At 39.1% G+C, this 21805-nt stretch overlaps 1 protein-coding gene and 1 non-coding gene across 2 annotated transcripts in view; one reads left to right on the forward strand and one right to left on the reverse strand.

Moving 5' to 3' along the window:
* Window positions 1–3272: 3272 nt before the first annotated feature.
* Window positions 3273–21805, reverse strand: part of LOC148363618 (sodium- and chloride-dependent taurine transporter-like) — a 51613-nt gene continuing 33080 nt past the window's right edge. Inside the window, exons 10-15 of the mRNA XM_088337577.1 lie at window positions 21236–21348; window positions 18882–19019; window positions 15816–15918; window positions 14881–14981; window positions 13181–13351; window positions 3273–11311 (exon numbers count right to left, since the gene is read on the reverse strand). Of these exons, the coding sequence (XP_088193703.1) occupies window positions 11153–11311; window positions 13181–13351; window positions 14881–14981; window positions 15816–15918; window positions 18882–19019; window positions 21236–21348 (785 nt within the window). The 3' untranslated portion in view covers window positions 3273–11152. The remainder of the gene's footprint in view (window positions 11312–13180; window positions 13352–14880; window positions 14982–15815; window positions 15919–18881; window positions 19020–21235; window positions 21349–21805) is intronic.
* trnat-ugu (transfer RNA threonine (anticodon UGU)) lies at window positions 7240–7312 on the forward strand. Its single transcript has one exon. It is a non-coding gene; the product is annotated as a tRNA-Thr (tRNA).

The following is a 21805-nucleotide window of genomic DNA, read 5'->3' on the forward strand; positions in this document are numbered from 1 at the left end:
CGTGTGACGGTCAAACGCCTTTCTCTGCGTATATACAGCGTGATTTGCCGAGCACACGTCAGTTGTGCTCGAGACGTCAAGGGGTGAACATGGATCCCCGTCACTGTAGTGACCTCGTCTTAATCCATTTTTATTTCTTGACATTTCTTTTCATTTCATAACAAGATAAGAAAATAAAAATGAGCACTGGTCTTATATACCAGTGGTCATGAGTTCAAGTGATTTATATACGGTGTGCATTACCGTTCGATTACATTCACAACAAATACAAAGACGGAACGGTTTAAGTTGTATTACATTCCCAACAAATGCAAGACAAAGCGGTTTTGGTTATATGTCCGCTATTACATTCCTGAAAAGTGATATAAAAGTGAGATAAAACCAGGTCAAAGTGGTTATAGTAGCCAGGGGATGCAAATCTCGGCAGGGATGCATTTCTCGGCACAACACCGGCTCGGCAGCTTTTATACCCGTGGTCCACACGCGGAAATGACGCGGAAATGAAGCGATGAGGAAGCGGAACAGTCGCCTTCGTCTGTTTTGCGGGCATACCACCGATGAACAGCGGGTTGGCCAATTTTGCGCATTTTCCATCGCGGGCAACCACGGGCAAAAAAAAAAATCGCAAAACTTTACCCGCGATACGGATGCAAACGGCTGTGTGACCGGGCCCTTACATGCCGTTGGAAATAAGGTTGCATGGAAAGGTGCTGGAAGAATTTAAAAGCTTTAGGTACTTGGGTTGTGATGTGGCCGCAGTTGGTGGAATGGAATGCGAGTTATTGCACACAGTGAATCAAGGAAGCAAGGTTTTGGGTGCTCTGAGGAGAGTAATGAGCAACAAGAGAATGAGTATGGATGTTAAGAGGGGACTGTATGAGAGTGTGATTGTGCCGACTGTGTTGTATGGTGCAGAGACTTGGAGCCTGGATACAGATTTGAGAAGGAAATTAAATGTTTTTGAGATGAAGTGTTTGAGGAGTATGTTAGGAGTGACAAGATTGGATAGATTGACGAATGAAATTGCGAGAGATAGAACTGTAGTAGTAGTGGAACTAAGCAAGGGTGTGGATAAGAGAGTACTCGGTTGGTTTGGACACATGGAGAGGATGGATGAGGAGCGAATGTTGAAGAGAGTCTACAGAGCAGAAGTAAATGGAAGGAGACCAAGAGGAAGGCTGCAATTGACGTGGATGACTGGTGTTATGTGTGTACTGCAGACGTCTAAATATAGTGGAAGCTAGAGCTCTTGTATGTGATAGGAATGAGTGGAGAGGTGTTGTTAAAGGATATTGGGATATTTAGATGTGTTCTAAGGGATGGGCAGGGCACCTGTATGATGTGGCAGTGGTAAACCAGTGAAAGCTGTTGGGCCCTGCTGTTAAAAGCGTTTTTTTTTTTAACCTTTAAAAGCACAATTTTCTGAGCCGTTTTCTCTTTTTTTTTTGACGAGTAAGACAGACAAACACAAACACATGAAATAAAAGCTTACAGGATAGGTATACGCACCAACAAATAAGACATACACAGGGCCCAGACAAACGAACCTCTATTTCCTATTTTTCTTTACCGTGTTGTTGTTTTACTTAAGTGATTTTAATTTAACTAAATTTGGTGCTTTAGGTTTCTGTTCAATTTTAAATTCGTGTTTAAATTGAAACGTGTACCCTGGCTCAATTTCCCCTCTGAATATGCAACTTGGTTTATTTTGATCACTTTTAATTTTTTGTTTTACTTTTTCACTTTTTTTTTTCACTTAGTCTGAGACTCAATCCTTGTCGAGGCTTCTTCTCCTAAACAATCTACCAATCTGCCTATCCGCCAATCTGCCCCCATATGTCCTGGCCAAATATCCGACAAGACAGTCCAAATTGTATCACAGTCACACTGCTTCTACTTTCACACTCTAAGTTCAACCGACTTCGTGATACGTAAATACCAAATCTTACACCATATCAGAACCACATATAATACCAAACTATTCACGTACGAAGTTTACCAAATTTTACACTTTCCTACCAAACCCCGAAATAGTACCTAAACCTTCCTATTTCAGTGGGTCCCTGAAATAGTACCAAAACTTTCCTATTTCAGTAGCAAGTAAATCCCAGATTTTACACCTTACTACCATCCACACATTTCTTACAATATCCAAACAAATTACTGCCGTTTTCCACCGTTCAATTTAGTAGTCTCCAATTGTGCAGAATGTATACTTTAAATAACAAATATTGTGCTTACCTTAAAGAACGTGGCCACCAGAGGAAAAACAGGTTGCAATTTGCGATGTCTAATTTATCAGGTCATCACCTGTGTGGATGGGGACGGACGCTTAGGGTTCCAAACCCTGTGATTCTTTTCCTGTGATCTCTCGAAGTTTTTTCTCCTCAATTCACGTCGGGGTCGCCAGAATTGTTGGGAATTGAATATCAAAATGTACGGTTTACCGAATTGTTCGAATTAGTTATATGACTCCATTAACCAAACACAACCTACATTCACCCAACAATTTATGCATGCTCGTTTCTTGATGGAAAAGATCAACAAGAAAGCCAACATTTTCATACGGGGGCAGATTTAATTTCATTCACTATTTAATTAACTGTATTCCATCGAAATCGGACAAATTAGTGTCCTTTTGAGTCTGGGTGAAGCTTTCTTCTGAAGTCCTTCAGCTCTCTCCTTATCGGCCCACGTCTCCCCGCAAGATGGTGTGCCGGCTCCTCCCATGGGCGTGCCAAGGAAGCCCAACGTGGGCTCCACCACCTCGTCGCGATGTCTGGAATGTTCAAAACAACACCGAGCGTTTCTACGTCATCAGGGCCCCTCTGCGTCTGGACGTGCGGATGATCTTATCAGCCGTTCGTCCCGTTCCCGCCATTCCTGTAAACAACATTTTCTACTAGGGTGCCCTTACCTCGCACCACAGCCCAGCCAGTGAATATTTTTTGCATTAAATGTAATTTGCCTCATCTCAAAAATGGTTGGTAAACACTGGGTTACACCCTGGCCACACGTAATGGCTAAAATGTGATTCGTGGACTGTCTAAATAAGGAAGCACACATCTGTAAGCATCACAATCAGAAAAAAAGCAATGAAAGGAAGCTGACAATTATTAAATAAGTATACATGGACAAAAAGTAATTAACATCACATTATTTAGATATTTTTAAGCCAGCAGATTCTGAATACACGTAGAAACAAAGCACAGGGTATTTCTTTTTAACTTTTGTTATTTGCTTTTATCAAGAAACTTCAAAAACAAGTGGTACACGTTTTTAAAACCTGATCAACATTTATTCTCAAGCTTATAAGATGACTTGGAATGAAACAAACAAAGTTGAAAAGCTTCTTATAATTATAATATAATAATACCGTGGAAACTGTAAATGGGATGAGGAAGAGTGACTATGTATGCAAATGCACTTCAATGTGACGGTGGAATAAAAACATTTAAATTCGGAGCTCGCTTTTTGGGGGGGGGAACGCGTATCCTGGGGGGCAGCATTGAGCCAATGTGAAAAACATGCGACTCGTTAAAAACCTTGGATAAACACTTTAAATCAACTCTGAAAGGAGAGAATTTAATGTCTGAGAAAAGTGTCCTTATTTTCTGTGGGGATATGCATATGTTTGCTTTTGGAAGAATTGGGGTGAAAATTGTGATGAAAAAAAGACATTGACCGCTCTTTATCAAAGTCAATGAGAAATTGAAATGAGTAATAGAAAATGTAAATTATTACATGAGGTTAGCAAATTGTAGGCATGATAATAGTGTGACATTAGCTTGTTTGGGTTTGAATGATGGGATGAATTATATGTGTGGGCACCAGTATTGAGACTTGCTCCTGAAGGGATTTTATATTTGGCAGAAGTCCAGCCTTAAACTGGATACTTATATTTAATCCAGTGAATATGTTGAAGTATTTCAGATGTGAATACAATATTCTGAATTAGTTGACTTATTTTTTTCTGCATTGTCTTCCTGTCTTTGCACTGCTGGATGGGAGGCGTCATGTTTTCCGGGGGGATGAATTTTCTTCCCATTGAGATATTCTCCCTACCGTACATACTCGCATGCAAGCCGAATTTACAACGAAAAAAAGGAAATCCTAAAATCAGAGGGTAAGCCAGAAAGGGATCACTGCTTTCACGGGTTGGTGTACACATTTATTTCTATTTTTTCATTACGTGGCTATTTTAAAGCAATTTTACGGGGTTGACTTCTATGCGAGTATATAACGGTAATTTGTAAGATGCTTTCCGATTAACGTGCTACATTTTGGTCTCATAAATCTTAGGATAACTGAATCACTTTTTTAATTAAGTAAATATAATGTGCAACAAATTCCTGTTCTTCAGTAACGCACCCAGCAGTGGTGTCCAATACCTCATTGCCATATGTTTATTTTTAGTAATCGGGTTTATTTTTCTCCGACGTCCTAATAGTCATATGAGCCCATTTTCAAATAACTTTATTTTTTTTTTCTTTTGAAAAGAAATGAATACACTCCTACGTATTTTGTTTAAATTTGACTTATCCGAGGTGTTTCAAAAATCTTGGGCATATATTGACAGAGTATCTCAGAGATTATTTAGGATATAAAAACACATCTGGTAAATTCCGAAAGCTTGTCATGACAATTTTCACATGAAATATTAAAACATGTTCAATGTGAGGACCAAACCTCAAGCTGGTAAGTCAAATCCAATTGTTGCAACAGCTTCTGTTATTCCTGATATACTGTTTTGTGCTATGTTAAAGAAAACTGTCTACGGACCACTCTTCTTTAAGAGTGTAACGGTCAATGGTGAGATGTACCCTGAAATGCTGGAAAACTGGGTAATGGATAAATTGAGTGAGAGTCTGTTGACTTCATTATTCAACAGAATGGGGTGCCACCACACTGGAGCCTCAGGGTTAGACAATTTCTGAATGATCATAATCTCATGTCCTGGCCACCCATATCTCAGACCATGTAATCTTTTGTGGAGATCTGTGAAAGGATTGGTCTGCATCAGGGGTCTCTAACGTGATGCCCCCTAAACTCAGCTGAGGTGCCTGCATACCTGTTCTGAAAATAACACAGTGAACAGTTCTGGGTCATTTTATTTTCTAGTAAAATTATGTTTTAGTGATTGACTGAATCTATTTAACCCTACTTCTAATAGTTAACCTGGTAATAATAAAGTAACAACATAGTAATAACAGTTAATAATAATTAATGTTAATCATAATAATGTTTATTATAATTAAATAATAATGTTAGTTGTTATTTTAGAAATATATATCAAACTATGTGCTTTTTGCGCTGATCAGTAACAAAACATAACTCTTAACTTGAAGAAGGTTGGGAAATGTATAATATTCCTTAATAATAATACTATTATTAGGATGCCAATATTCTTGTAGTTGGTCTGGTTGGTCGAATCAAAGTCATGAACTACCCTGCTTTAAATTACCATCTTGAGTTTTAGTGAAGGTGTTTTGTTTCGACGTTTGAAAGCTTTTTAGACATAAGTGCCAGGCCTTGTAGCTCAGTGTTCAGGGCACTAGACTTGTAAATTAGGGGTCTCAAGTTCAAATCTTATCGTGGCCTTTTTAAGATAATTTATAATCCAAATTCTATTTAGGAGAATATTCAACTGGGAGTATTCCATTATCGTGAGTCCCCCTAGATGAGGGTTCTCCAACTAAGTAACAACATAGTAATAAGACCTGTTAATTGTTATTTTATCAAATTGGGGGCTTTTGGGGCTGATCAGTAACAAAAAGTAGCTGTCAGCTTGAAAAAGGCTGAGCAATATTCGAAAGGGACTGCGGTATTCCGTTGATTCCCTCTTGATCATTCTAGACAGATATTATTGGGATGCTAATGTTCCTCTGCTTCGTTTAGTTGTTCGAATCAAAGTCTTGAACTACCCTTTTTTAAATGGCAATGACAGTGAATGGGTTTAGTTTCCATCTTTAAGAGCTCTTGGAGAAAGAGATGAGGCCTTGTAGCTCAATGGTTAGAGCACTGATCTTGTAAACCAGGGGTGATGAGTTCACTTCTCTTCAAGGCCCTTTTAAGTTAATTTGTAATCCAGATTCTACTTTAAGAGAATATTCAACTGGGATTATCTATTATCGTGCGTCCCCCTAGATGAGGGGTCTTCAACATGGTGCCGTCAGAAAACAGCTGAGGTGACAACATACCTGTTCTGAAAGTAGCTCACCAGTGCTAGGTCATTATGATTTTCTATGTCTATTTGACTAGGTTTCTAATATTTAACCTACTTATAACAAAGTAACAACATAGTAATGACGGTTGTTGGTTGCTAGTGCGGAAATGCATATCAAACTGGGTGCTTTTTGGGCTGATCAGTAACAAATAGTAGCTGTCAGCTTGAAAAAGGCTGAGGAATGTTCGAAAGGGAGTATGGTATTCCATTGATTCCCTCTTGATTATTCTAGACAGGTATTATTGGGACTCTGTGTAGAGCCACTGCTCCTCCGCGTTGAGAGGAGCCAGATGAGGTGGCTCGGGCATCTGATAAGCATGCCTCCTGGACGCCTCCCTCGGGAGGTGTTCCGGGCATGTCCCACCAGCAGGAGGCCCCGGGGGCGACCCAGGACACGTTGGAGAGACTATGTCTCTCGGTTGGCTTGGGAACGCCTCGGGGTCCCGTCGGATGAGCTGGAGGAGGTGGCTGGGGATAGGGACGTCTGGGCTTCCCTTTTAAGGCTGCTGCCCCCACGACCCGACCTCGGATAAGCGGAAGGCAATGGATGGATGGATGGAGGTATTATTGGGATGCTAATGTTCATGTAGTTGATTTAGTTGTTCTAATCAAAGTCTTGAATTACCCATTTTTAAATGACGACAGTGAAGGGGTTTGGTTTCCATCTTTAAGAGCCTTCCGAGTTAGAAGCTGACTTGTAGCTCCATGATTGGAGCACTGGTCTTATATACCAGTGGTCATGAGTTCAAGTCTTGTCAAGGCTTCTTCAAATTACATCATAATCCAAAATCTATGTTTGGAGAATATTCCACTGGGAGTATTCTATTATTGTGAGTCCTTAGTTGAGGGGTCTTAGTTGTTGCGAATTCGGAAATGCATATCCTACTGGGTGTTTGTTGCACTGTAGTTGGTTTACTTGTTCTAATCGAAGTCTTGAAAGACCCTTTGTTAAATGACAATGACAGTGTAGGGGGTTGGTTTCCATCTTAAAGAGCTTTTTCACAAGGTGTATAGGCCTTGTAGCTCAGTGGTTAGAGCACTGGTCTTGTAAACCAGGGGTCATGAGTTCAATTCTCATCAGGGCCTTTTTAATTTAATTTGTAATCTAAATTCTACTTTAAGAGAATATTCAACTATATCAGGGGTCTCCAACGTGGGTACCTGGGTGCTTATAAACAACAGTTTAGGTCCCCACAGACCTCTTCTGAAAATAGCGTGTCATTGTGTTTTTCTAGTAAAGTTATCTGTTTTTTTAGTGGTTGCCTGAGTCTATTGAACCCTAATTCCAATATTTACCCTGGTAATAGCATAGTAACTACATAGTATTCACATGATAAGTTGTTATTTTAGAAATCCGTATGGAACTGAGGACCCTTTTTTTAATTAGTAACAAAAAGTAGCTCTTAGCTTGAAAAATGTTGGAGACTCCTGGTCTAAATGCTTGCAATTCCAAGAGAGGTGGATGAGCTGACAAGCTTTTGCAACTATCGACTTAATGTGTATCATGTGACCAATGGTGCTCACATTGAACATTTTGAGTAAAAATTGAGATTAAAAGCTTTTGGAATTTACCGCACGTGTTTTAATATCCTTCTTAGTCTTTGAGATATTCAATGTCAAAATGACACCAAGACTTTTGACTGTATTATAACGCTATCTGAACACTTTTGTCGATCCCATTTGTACAGCATTGTGTTTGTTCAACTCATTCACAGTGAATAAAAGCACACATTCCTTAAAAAGGTGACTATGATGGTGCAAAATGAAGTTTTTAGGCGCAGGGTAATACCATCCAGGTGCAATCAGAGATTGGGGCAGATCTACAAAAGCGAACTATCGGCTACCACAAAGCACGACGCCAAAACACGACAAATGTTCAGGGTTCATCACATCCATCCCTCTCAGGCAGGGTGTGGCGTTTATGGCCACCATGTGCGTAAGGTGCTTTTTACAACCGACATCCTGCTTTGGAGTTTTGTACTTACACATTCAGCAGCTCTTTTGCTTCAATACCTTTTTGCACTTCACAGTTTTGATTTGTCAAATATAAAAATGGTTGTGTGCAGCAAAAACAAATTTTTGTTTGGGACACCAGGGTTGTCCAAATTTTGGGTCAACATTTTTGGTTTGCTTGATGAATGGAATGCTTTCAAGACTTTTGCCTACCCTGACTCACTTTCACTTGATTACATGCCGCCAATTGCACTTAGATTCAGACCTTAAATTTGAAACAGAAGATGTAGAAGCCAAAATGTACATGTTTTTGTGATTGCTTTATGTTTTCTCCATGGGGGGCGCAGGTTCATTTTTAGGTGTACAGTTGTATGCAAAAGTTTGGGCACCCCTGATCATTTTCAAGATTTTCCTTTAGAAATCATTGGTTGTTCGGATAAGCAATAACAGTTAAATATATCATATAGTAGACAAACACAGTAATATTTGAGAAGTGAAACGAAGTTCATAGGATTTACAGAAAGTGTGCAATAATTACTTATGCATAAATTTGGGGATCCTTGTTGTTTTATGGATTTGAATACCTTGAGCACTAATTACTGGAACAAAAAATGTGTTTGTTGAACTCATTGACCCTTGACCTACATACACAGGTGAAGCCAATCATGAGAAAGGGTATTTAAGGCGGCCAGTTGCAAGTTGTTCTCCCCTTTGCATCTTCTCTGAAGAGAGGCAACATGGGAGCCTCAGAACAACTGTCAAATGACCTGAAAACAACGATTGTTCAATATCATGGTTTAGGGGAAGAATACAAAAAGCTAGCTCAGAGTTTTCAGCTGTCAATTTCCACTGTGAGGAACTTAGTGAGGAAATGGAATCTACAGGCACAGTTCTAGTTAAGGCCCGGAGTGTCAGGCCAAGAAAAATCTCAGATAAGCACAGGCGAAGGATGGTGAAAACAGTCAAACTCAACCCACAGACCAGCTCCGAAGACCTACAACATGAGCTTGCTGCAGATGGTGTCACTGCACATCGTTCAACTATTCAGCACGCTTTGCACAAGGAGATGCTGTATGGGAGAGTAATGCGGCATGAGCCTTTTCAGCGCACATGCCACAAACAGAGTTGCTTGAGGTATGCTAAATCACATTTGGACAAGCCAGCTTCATTTTGGAATAGGGTGCTGTGGACCGATGAAACTAAAATGAAGTTATTTGGACATAACAAGGCGCATAGCATGGTGGAAGAAGAACACAGCATTCCAAGACAAACACTTGCCACCCACAGTAGAATTTGGTGGTGGTTCCCTCATGCTGTGGGGCTGTGTGGCCAGTTCAGGTACTGGCAATCTTGTAAAGTTTCTGCAAAAGGAGGATCTACTAAATGTTGTAGTAATTTTTCTGTTGGGATGCCCAAATTTACGCACCTGCCTACTTTTGTTAAACAATTATTGCACATTTTCTGTAAATTCCGACGAACTTCATTTCACTTCTCGGATGTCACTGTGTTTGTCTGTTATTTGATATATTAACTGAAATTGCTGATCCGAACAACCAATGATTTATAAAGGAAAATCTTGAAAATTATCAGGGGTGCCCAAACTTTTGCATACGACTGTATATAGGTAGGAACGCTTTTGTTGTCAGACAGGTGTCCTACCCAGGAGGGAAATGGGTTTTGACCATTAAGTTCACGCGGAAGCTCGCTTTAGTGTTTTGGTCCCTTTGGCTCATGTGTGTCTATCGTACTCTGCGTATTTTAACGGACTTAAGTGAAATAAATAAGATGGTGGTTCTTCAGTTGGAAGACTGTTGAGTAGTACTGTAGATCACAGTTATGTCAACAGAATGAGTATCTTAAGAGACTTCAGGTAACAGGTATCGCAGAGACTCAGTTTGGCTCTGAAACTGGATCTACTTCCTGTCAAATTAGTAAAATAATGTGAACTTAAAGTGTTTTGCTTACCGTAGTTTTTCAGTGATATACTATATCATTCTGCCTATTTGACCCGACACAAGTGTTTTTTGTAAGCATAAAACGTTTATTTACAAACAATAGGAAAATAAGGATTTTCATGTTTGGCATTGAATGCGTTAAGTGTTTTTTTTAACAGTTGAATGCAGTGAATGCACTTTTGTACCTGAACCAACTCACCACACTTCACAAATTCAAGTTGGAGCTTTGAAAACAATATAAACTTTGCCTTAATTGTCAAGCTAGTATGAAATGAATTAAAAAGAAATACAAAATAAGTTCTATCAGTGCATGGACAGTAAGATTAGACTAAAGTAGATCCAATTAAACTACTAAGATGGGCTTACTAAAGCTGAGAGTATATCTTTTATGTAGCAGCCAGGAGGAGCATCTGATTTGCATTTCTTTGAAAAATCATAACTTTTGATAGAAAGACCCTAGGGACTCGCTTCTTTCTTTGACATATTCAAAAACCTACGGCGGGTCGGATAAATGGATCCAACAGCCGTATGTTTGACATGCCTGGCTTACATGGCTTCAATGAAATAAAGAGTTTTTCCATTCATGTTATATGTGCTTTGTTCAAAATTTCAGAACATGTGTATCCAAAAGTGGACTTTGGACATCCCTGGTATTGGGGGGACAAGGTTCGAAGGGGCTGCCACTTAAAACACTGCATGTACCATACACAATCTTGCCATGATTGGCTTACATCAGCCCATCTTTGGAATTTTTATTCCAGCACTCCTAGGGCACTTTGTTGTGCAGAAGAAAATACTTAATTTGTGGAGTTTTCCCCAAAAACATTGTTGTGACTTTCCTCCTTGAAACCCTTTTTTCTTTTCTTCCCACAAGACAGACAAACAAACAGTAGGAAACACAGACGGCAAAGCGAAAGGCGACTAGTTAGCGTTAGCTTAGGGAAAAGCTTTTGGGAGGCTGGCGGGAGAGGAGAGCGATCTCATGGAGAGCCCCCCATTCACTTTTTTTGTGGTTATTTTACATCATGGTTTCTACGATGGTGTGGCTGGGGCCCTTCATCAGAAGTCCCTTGTTCCCATTGGGGTCCACTGGATAGGCCAGGTCGCGGGGGCCACGGTGGTCAGCAGGGCGGGAGCTAGCACCGCCACGAACCGGGGCGGCCACTGCCTTGATCCTCTGCAAAGGGACAACAGCAAAAATGGTGTACAACAGTGTTTGCCAACCTTTTTTGGGCCAAGGCACACTTTTTTTCTAGCAGAGAAATCTCAAGGCACACTTACTAGTTTTTGTGGTCACCTAAGCTAAGGAAATAATAAATTGTATTTGTTTTGGTTGAAAATATTTTTGTAATGTGAGATTTACTTTAACCTGTTTTTCCATAGTTTTACTATAATTTCATTTGGTTGTTGTTTGTTTTTTAAAGAAAAATAGAAAATTGAATACTTGAAATAGGCACAAAAATAAATACTTTTTACTAAATCTTTAATCATTAATAAATCTTTTTATTAAAATCAGCAACCGTACAGACGCTGCCCTACTTATGAATGAGACGATCGTTCATAAGTTGAAATTGTTCGTATGTTGCTACAGTGCTATATTTTGAATGGAATTTATGTTTAAGGTTTGTATAAGTATGTTTAAGGCTTGTATGAGTAACCTGTGAACACAATACAAAATCTAACTTATAGCAACGTCCGGATATTTTTGGACATCCCCAAAAAATTTTCGTATCTACCTGTTGAATGTTCGTGAGTAGGGGAGCGTCTGTATGTGCAAGAGTTTTACTTGATTTAAAGTGTATATTTGTTTATTTGTTGTAGTGCAGTCTTAGACAATTTTAAAATAAGTTAAGTATACTGTACTACCTCATGAGCAATCACAAGTAAATTGAAAAATAATAATAATAATAATTGCGTGCCATCTACTGACAAGGAGGAATGTTACAGTTGGCTGTTTAGTCAAAGAAAGCCAAGATACAGAATAATGGCATACTTTTTGTAAAGACAAAATGGGAAAATTTTCTGCGGCATGTGTTTTTTTTTTTTTTTTGCTGCTCCGGTTCATGCTTTTTCTTGTTTCCAACAGGCCTCTAAATTTGAACTACTTTATTAGGTTTCGTGTCAAGGACCCCCTTATACTTTAATTCGTTTGCATTGGCCTTATATGAACATTTAAATAAGAGATTTTGCTTTGGTATGCTACCTTATTATCAAAATGCAATATTTGACGTGGCAGCACGGCGGCGCAGTGGTTAGCGCTTGTGCGGCACAGTTCATGTCATGGGAACCTGTGGTGGGTTCAAATCCAGCTCCAGACTTCCTGTGCGGAGTTTGTATGTTCTCCCCGTGCTTGCGTGGGTTTCCTCCGGGCACTCCGGTTTCCTCCCACGTTCCAAAAACATGCATTTCAGGTGAATTGGCCGGTCCAAATTGTCCCTAGGTGTGAATGAGTTGTCTGTCCCTGTGTGCCCTGCGATTGGCTGGCAACCAGTTCAGGGTGTCCCCTGCCCACTGCCCGGAGATGGCTGGGATGGGCTCCAGCCCCCCCGCGACCCTAATGAGGATAAGCGGTACGGCTGATGAGATGAATATTTGACGTGCGTTTTGCTCCCATAAAGGCACAGCCCTAAATTTAGTCATATAATTTTAAACGCTTGATAAGGTGGCAACAATTTTTCAAGTGTAGTGTCAAAAGAATGTGATTAGTTTCCATATAAATAGAGTTGCCATGACAACCTTACAAATGACTAAGAATCTTACAAAAATATTATTGATTTGTTAGCTCACACAAGGACTTTAAAAGCTATTGCAATGAAAATAAAAGATTACTGTGTTTTTTTATCCTCAAATGCAAAGTGTTGTCATAGCAACACATAATTTGCTTTTATGTTACATGGAAATGATCATCACCCAATTTCCTCAAGAGAGTTATGTTTAATCTTTAAGGTTGCTACACAGCGACTGAAATCAACCATCTCTGCTTGGTTATTTTCCATTTGAATGCAGCTTTTCACAATAAAAGAGTCAGTTGTGCAAACATGCTCACCTCGATGAGGGGTCCGTCAGACCGTAGGATCTTGATGACCACCACCATGGGGATACAGATCATGGAGGCCAAGGCTAGAGTCCAGCCCACTCCAATAGCCCAGTCGGGATATTCGTACACTTTGTTGTACGTCAGCGGCTTGTATTTGACGAGAGAGAAAATAAAGCAGCTCTGCAAACACACAGACAATGAATTTGTCTTACTTGGCAAGCTAAGAGTCCACCCCAATTGCCGATCCTCTACACAAAACCTGATGTAACAACCGTTGAAAAGTGAGTAATAAATAAATAAATAAATAAATAGAGAAATTAACATTCAAATAAAATATTAAAATTTGATACACATGGTAGTAAATATTTGATCCTATAACTAAAGTATTAAAATAAATGAATTATTGTAATTAGCAAACAACGATTCGTTCCCTGTCTCAATATAGTTTTGTAACAAAAAGACATCATTGACATAGACATCATACACAAATTTATTCATCGCTCAGAACACGCTTGCCGGTGCAGACGACAAACAGGACCACGATTATCATAGCAATTGTTAGCTAGACATTACTAAAAACTGGAAAACCAAATCTCTCCTGTTCTTCATTTTGACACCATCCAGTGATAGTGTGATTCTCAAAAGACGATAAACTAATATAAACTAGGTCAAGTCAAGTCAAGTCATTTTTATTTGTATAGCCCTTAATCACAAATGGTCTCTAAGGGCTTCACAGGTCTTTTTTTCTCCTGGGAAAAATCCTCAAGTCCTTGTAAGACTTGAAATCTTGGTGACCCAAGTGTTGAGCTATCCTTGACTAGGAATCCATTGAGGATCTGATTCATCATAGAGCTCCGCATCAAGGTCCCAGTAGGAATTGGATTATTCATTTGATCATAACTGTGGACTGCTGAACGTTGAGAAACTAATGAGTGCTTATAGCACAAACCCATGGATTTGGGATTCCTTAAACTGAATAAAATTATAACTGTGTTTGCTTTGTATAATTGATTAACCTTTTTGTCATCTATTTGAATAGTCATTCAAATTTTAGGGGTATTACTGTGTGACTTTACATTCCGACATGAAAAAAGATTTAGGTTGATTATAAGACCCTATAAGTGCGTAGAAATGTTAGTTTTGCAACTAATGATAGGTTTATCAACCAACATTTGGGTAGATGACTAGTCATTAAACTGAAATAGAAATAATACAGGGTAAGGAAACCAAATTAGCCAAATTTAAGATTTCTCATCTAACACCTTGAACCAAATAAGACTTTTCTTGTACTATAGTTTAGCTACCTAGTTGTTAACAATGTGCTCGTCGCAGCTAGTGCCCCCTAGAGCAATGCCAGACAATACTGAAGCTAACAGCTAATCACAAAAGTTAAATCCTCACTTAGTTTAGGCTTACGACAATCAAAACTCGAGGGAAATAATCCTTAAAATAAAGGGAGGTAAGAGATTTACTTTTTCAGCAACGCCAGTAGCTAATGCTAATAAAACTAGTTGCGGCGTCAGTGATGTCAAGTTTTTGGAGCTGTGAAGTGTATGTGTTTTGGCAGGTTTATGCTGCAGCTAATATAATTTTATTTAGAATATGTAATGTCATTATTATTTATCATTTATTTGATTTTTTTTAATTTAAAAGTGGCTCTTTTTTTAAAACAAGCAAAGCTGTTCTGTACAAACAAATGTCTACCTTACCAAGCACAAGCAGGGAGTGATGACAGACCAGCTCCATTTCATCCAAGGGTTCGGTTTATAACCGATCATGTCCTCCACAGCATCGTAGAAGTTATCAACGCCTGCGCAAAACCACAATCAACATTTCAAGATACTTTTCAAAGACGCCGTTTCAAATGTGAATGTTGTAATCATTAGTATTTTGTCCAAATGGTACTGAACTTTCAAATATGAGAGATCAGTTAAGTTAGCACTTTAGGATCTTTGAATGTTTTCATCTTCAAAAAACGTTTATAGGACACTGTGTAATGTTTGACCACAAGATGTCAATGTATTGTGTAGAGCAACCGAAAACGAGTAATAAAAAGCTCAAGGAACAATAGAGACCAAAAAGATTCAGAGTGACTAAACTGCACCATTTTTCTCCTCATTTTTTCACCCAGTCTTTCCCAAGGTTTTAAGTTGTAAGGGTACCCATGGTAGCAAGATGGCAGAAAATCATGTCAGCTCCCTCTAAGTGAGCCTCATGTTATGTAAAGTAAATTTCTTGACCGAAGATAATTTAAAAAAAAATGTACATTTATATGATCGTTCATGTTTTTTTGCCTAATGTTCAAACCGATATATATTTTCAATGATTGATTATTTTTCCTATTAGGCTAAATAATAGACAATGTCCCCTTAGTCTTTATTACGCGTTTATCCAGGTTGCCAACCTCTTGTGTAAAAAACATTTACGACATACATATCGGTGATAATAAAGCCACTTTTAATACTAGATCTGAAACTGTTTCCATTTTGAAAAGTTGGCATCCAAAATATGTTTGCACAAACTGTTTCCTCATTTTATGCATTTTCAGAAGATCATTTCCAAACGATAACATTTTTTAAATTCTGAATTTTTCATACAAATGGTTTGGTATTTCTTTTGTTTTTTGCTTTGGCTTGATACTCACCATAAACCCAGGCAACAGCTACACATTCAAAGAATGCCACCCACAGAAGGCAAACACCGCTCGCTGCATAGTAGTCAAACAGCTGAAACACGTACATGCCACCCTAAGTACACACAAACACAAACAGATTAGGACCTGTGACTTCATTTAAAAAAATTAATGCTCCCAACAAAATTGACAAAACGTAAGTCCAAGATTATGATTTTGAATATACGTTTGGCGTTTCCAAACTGAGGAAAGCTTTTTTGTTCAAAGGTGGGATCTTATGTTTCCCATGTTTCCACGTTTTATGGACGGGGAAAAATGATGTGAAAACTCAAATTACTACAGTCTACATACGAGATACAATGTTTCCAGAATCGTGCTTGTATCTAGAATTACTCATATGTCTAGCGCAATTTTCTAATGACAAATAACTGAAAACTATAAGTGAGGGAAGCTGGCAATTTTAGTATTGATCTGATCTAAATAAATACTTGCTAGTATTGATCGATAACAATCAGATACCGATAGTTTTTGCTCGCCTCTACTGAAAACCAATTGACCAGTTTGGTAGCCTAGATGGTAGGCCGCCCCCTGCGAGACTGGGAGGTCGCTGGTTCAAGCCTCGGCCGAGTCATACCTAAGATTTACAACATTGGTACTTATTGCCTCCCTGCTTGGTGCTCGGCATTAAGGGTTGGAATTGGGGGGTTTGGTCACCTAATGACTCCCAATACAGCAGTTGGGTCTAAAATGGCGGCGCCCTGTTTGGCTGCGGCTGCATCGGCTTGCTACAGTTTAACTGTACGGCTCAGGTGTATCGACATTTCGTTCTGTGTGCATGGTTACAAAGAATGACAATAAAAGTAAATTCTATTCTATTCTAGTTCACAGCCTCCCAAAAGCATCTAAGTTAACCCTAAATAGATATGAAACACGTCTTCCTGTTCACAAAATAAATTCAAAAAGTAATTGAACATAAAAATATAGTAATAAGACGAATAAGATAATAATGAATTGACAACTTCTAGGTGAAACTATTAACCTGCTTGTCGTGGTTGCTCATGGCCCCCAATTGGCCCCGCCCGTTTGGCGCCAGCTGCGGCTCATTAACTAATTGGCTTCCCTCATGTTTAAGCTCAGTGCTCTCACTCACCCTTTGTCAGTCCGTCACCGAATCTCTGCACCCGCAAGACGTGTGTTTTGACTCTGTCCGGTATCCTTTTTGTGTATCCTGTCCTGTATCGATCCCGTCTATTTCGTCCGGTTTTGATATCGGTCTCTGGTCTCCAGGGTCTGGTATCGTTTCCGTCTTTCTCTTTCTGTCTGATCTCTGTCTCCAGTCTCCTATATCTGTTATCAATCCTGTCAGCAGTCCCGTTTTGTCCAGTATCGACACCACCTGTCCAGTATCGGCTTGTGTAACTGGTATCGATCTCGTTGGTCTCTGGCTTCCTGTTGCTCCACGCCAGACTTCTGTCTTTCCTCCTTGCCCGGCGAATGCCGAATCACCGGCGTTTAAGTTAATGTGCATGACTGCCCCATTCCCGTGAAATAAATATAATTGAGTTGTAATCATTTATGAACGGTAGTGTATATCACTTCACACGTTATTTTTTACAGTAAACCACAAAAAGCGCAATATAAAAACAGAAAGAGAAAACCAGGGTATGTAGGTATATGTTCTTTATGCCACAGTTATCTGAACATTATATCATGTTCTCTATTTTATTTTTATTTGAAATTGCCTTTCAAGATGACATATATGTTTTAAAATCGGATTTTATCAAATAAATTTCCCCCCAAAAATGTGACTCGTGTGTATTCTGGGTACGATTATCCATTCGTTGGATTGTGCCACTTATTCTCCAGGGAGAATTATAGTCCGAAAAATACCTTATCTTTTGGGAGCTCTCAATTCATTTAAGATTATGAGTCAGGATTTTAATTCAATTATAAAACATTTGTTGATGTGTTTTTCCTCAATATTTCTTTCGTTCATTACTGTTGAATCCTTCTTAGGGTTTATTAAATGTGCATAAGCAAAAAAGCAAAAAAATACAATTTGATCAATTTCCACTACTGTTTATTTAACTCGGGAAACTTATGCAAATTGGAAAGTTACAAGTTATATGTTTATTTTTTCCGGTGTTGCCCTCAGCATTGTCTAACAGGCCAGATTAGGTTCGTTGGTTGGCCTTATATTGCCACTGGGCCATATGTTGGAAGACCCTGTTCTAAGATTAGCGGTTTTAATGTTTCTTTTAAGGGTTGTGATAATCAGCTTGTGAGGACTAAAATTTGGCAGAAGGCCACAGAAAGATGAGTGTTTATTTGATACTCCCAATCTTTAACATAACGAAAATACGGCAGAGCAAAGTGTTGCAAAATAACTCACATGTCATTAAACAGATAAGGTCGATAATAGTCAAGGTGACATTAGCAATCTCAGAGTCCTTCAATGAAACCATATTTGGATGAAGTGCCCATCATAATGTATTATGGCTTCTGTGACTTTGAGTGCAGACGCAATTTGGTTGCTTTGGAAGAAAGCCAAGCAAGCTGGCTACCTGGCTAAATGTCCGCGTTAACAGCCGGAAGGGGCCCCAGTGAAGCCATCTTGTCCTTCTGAGGAACGTCCAGCGGACAACGTGATGTCCAACACGCAATTACAATGGCTGAATATTTTTTACATGACAGTGAAAAGCGACATCTTAAAGCTGTGATGAAATAGAGGACAATTAAAGGCCCACAAAACAATAAATGTAATTGGTAGTCGCATACTGTAGAAGATGTATCTTCCCACATATGCATAGACGAATACACTAGAACAGGGGTTTTTAAATTGCTGGCCGGATTTGGTTGGTACATTTGGGGGTGGCAACAAGGGACACAACCTGGATGTTAAACGAACACGCGGAGGAAGAAACGTTGTTCCTTTCACTCCCTGACTGGTGGACAGGCAACATTGTAACATCAAAATTATTAGCATAGCAATCTGGTATTAGATTTTGAGTTGAGTTCATGATGCTAGACTCGGGCAAATCTGATATTCAATATTGATTGCAAGTGTTTGTTTGTTACCTTAGTAACCATGGTGAGTCCCAGCAGGTAGCTAATGCAGCATATGATAGCGATGAAGATCTCTCTGCGGTAACCCTTCCGTAGGAAGGACGGATACAGATCCACCAGTGATGTGATCTGCCCTTCCACCTCCACAAACTGCAAACACACGCACACAATAAAACATTGCCACTTGTATTACAACTGCAAATGTGGCTGTTGTGTCACGATAAGTGCTGGAAAGTTGATTTGTTTTTAATGCAAGTGGCAACTTCAAGCACAAATTACACAAGCTGATTGTCCATCCATCCATCTATTATCTGCACCATTTATCCTCAATAGGGTCGCGGAGGGTGCTGGGGCCCATCCCAGTTGTCTTTGGGCTGTGGGCAGTGGACACCCTGGACTGGTTGCCGGCCAGTCGCATAGCACACAGGGACAGACATCTCATTCGCTCATTCACAACTCGAGAAACTTTTGAACCGGCCAATTAACCTGACATGCATGTTTCTGAAATGTGGGAGGAAACCGGGGTACTCGTAAGGAAACCCACGCAAGAACATGCAAACTCCACACAGGAAGGCTGGTAGCAGGATTTGATCCCATGACATCAGAACTGATCATAACCCAGGAAAATAGTACCACATCTATGATCCGGGGGTATTGCACAAAACCATGATTAGGGATTAAGCCGGTATATTGTATTTTCTTGTCTGAATTTAGCCTCAAGTCAGTAAGATTGCATGAAAGCAGGTTCAATTTAGCTCAGCTCAGTTATGATGGTGATTAATTCTCTACAGCTAGCCTGCTCCAGACATGGATAACAACCAGGCTAAGATTATCCATAAAGATACATCTGGCACTCCTACTTTCAATAATGCGAAAAACAAATGAGTTTCACAGCATTTCTATGGTCTTTCTTAATTGTTACATTATCTCATTAAACTTGACAGTTGACTTTATAGTTTCAAGTGTCAATTTATCATCAAGTCAACTTATATAGTCATCCTGTAGTAAGTTTATTTCTGTCAGGCTATGGGTTTACATGCTAAGCCAATTAAGAATGCTTGACAAATTGCCATCAATACTTTAAAGAAAAAATAAATAGATGCAAAATGTGAAAAGGCAACGCAATAACTTAAAAAGATAGTGTCAATCAAGTCTTGACAAGGCTGATATATTAAGTACAGGGTGTTTCAAAATTATTATGATTGATTGATGATTATGATTGATTATAGCAAATGACATTAAAAAGTAATCCAGCGCTTGTTTTACCCGAACACAATCAGGTGATAAGATTTACTCTTTCAAATATGATAAGAGAAATTCAAAAGGATGTAAATTATGCGAACGATTTTAAAAATGTTTGATATGCCCACCGCCTGAGACATGACATTCCCAGACTCAGTAATCCAGTTCCTTCCAAACACATTGAGGCATATCTTGGGTAACAGTCTTCAGCAGATTACATTTTTTATCTTTTACATACAAATTATCTTTTTGTGATTTTGTTCAGGGAAATACTTATATCTAACAAAAAAAAAATTCATAATAGCCAAAGGATAGCAAATGTTTTGAAATACCTTGTATCATAGGTTCAACTCTTCCCTCGTCAAAGAGAGAGAAGTTTTTTTCTTCATGAAGGATCATTAAATGGATAAGAATTAGTAGTGAATATTGTATACAATTTAATAAGATATGGCATTCCATGCTATACATGTAATAAAAGACTTAAAAGAGAAAAATACGATTAAAAAAAGAATATTAGGATGAATAGGCAAAAGAGTTTTTACACTGATTGGGAATTAAACCCTGGCCTCAAGATTGTTAGGTAATAATTTACCAGTAAACCGCTAACTACACTTTTTCCTCTACAACTAGCATTTCTCTTACTGATCCAGTGCACAATAGTTATCAAGCTCTTTCTTTTTCTTGATAACAGTAATCATGTAACTTTTTTTTCTTATAATTTCTTTCACATCTTCATAAAACTCCATAAGGAGCCGTTGTTCAGTAGCCGTAAAAAAGGACGTATGACACGTTTCCATTTCTGATCCTTAACACTGAAGTCGATTGCGGTGGCTATTTAAGGATGCAGTGAACGAGCATTTATCTAAATTATCTAGAGCTCTCTCGACATAGCTGCGTGTTTTCATCCTGGCTCGGCAAACACGCATCTGCTTAAGCCAAAATGCGCCAGCCAGACTATTTCCAGCTGTGCCTAATCAGTTAGCCTGGATTTATTCATTATACTTTCCTGTAACACACCCCAGACTTAATTTTATTTGTTGTAAAATAACTTTTAAACAAAAAGGATTTCATCCTGACATTGGCTCACTAAAACTACGATTGGAGTTGATTGCAATTTGACTTACCTGACTGTCGAGGCCAAGCAGCAGGAGCATGATGAAGAATAGGATGGCCCAGAGTGTGGGGAAAGGCATCATGGTAACGGCTTTTGGGTAGGCAATAAATGCCAGGCCGGGACCTGAGGATTGCAAATGGTGAGGGCATTACTGTTACATTCTATGTGCCATTCACAGCATTATCTCCGGACAGAAGAGCAGTTTCAGTGACAGACTGCTGTCACTGTCTTGTACTACGGACAGACTGAAGAGTTCTTTTCTTCCTCATGCCATGAGGCTCTTTAACTCCACCCGGCAGAGTAAAGGCCCACATTAAACCACACCACCTACATTGGATCTTACTGCATTATGTGTAGAACTATTTAGTTAATCTATATAACATGCTAAAGTGGGCATTTGCACGTCACACTGGGTATTTGTATATTGTTTTCTTTTGGCTTTATTATTGTATTGTTCTCAGCTCAGGGATGCTGCTGGAAATGTGAATTTCCCTTAGGGGATGAATAAAGTATCTATCTATCTATCTATCTATCTATCTATCTATCTATCTATCTATCTATTTACATGTCACTTCCATCC

The sequence above is a fragment of the Urocampus carinirostris genome, chromosome 6 (assembly GCF_059441175.1).
Source record: "Urocampus carinirostris isolate Australia breed hairy pipefish chromosome 6, RoL_Ucar_1.0, whole genome shotgun sequence".
In the NCBI taxonomy this organism is placed as follows: domain Eukaryota; kingdom Metazoa; phylum Chordata; class Actinopteri; order Syngnathiformes; family Syngnathidae; genus Urocampus; species Urocampus carinirostris.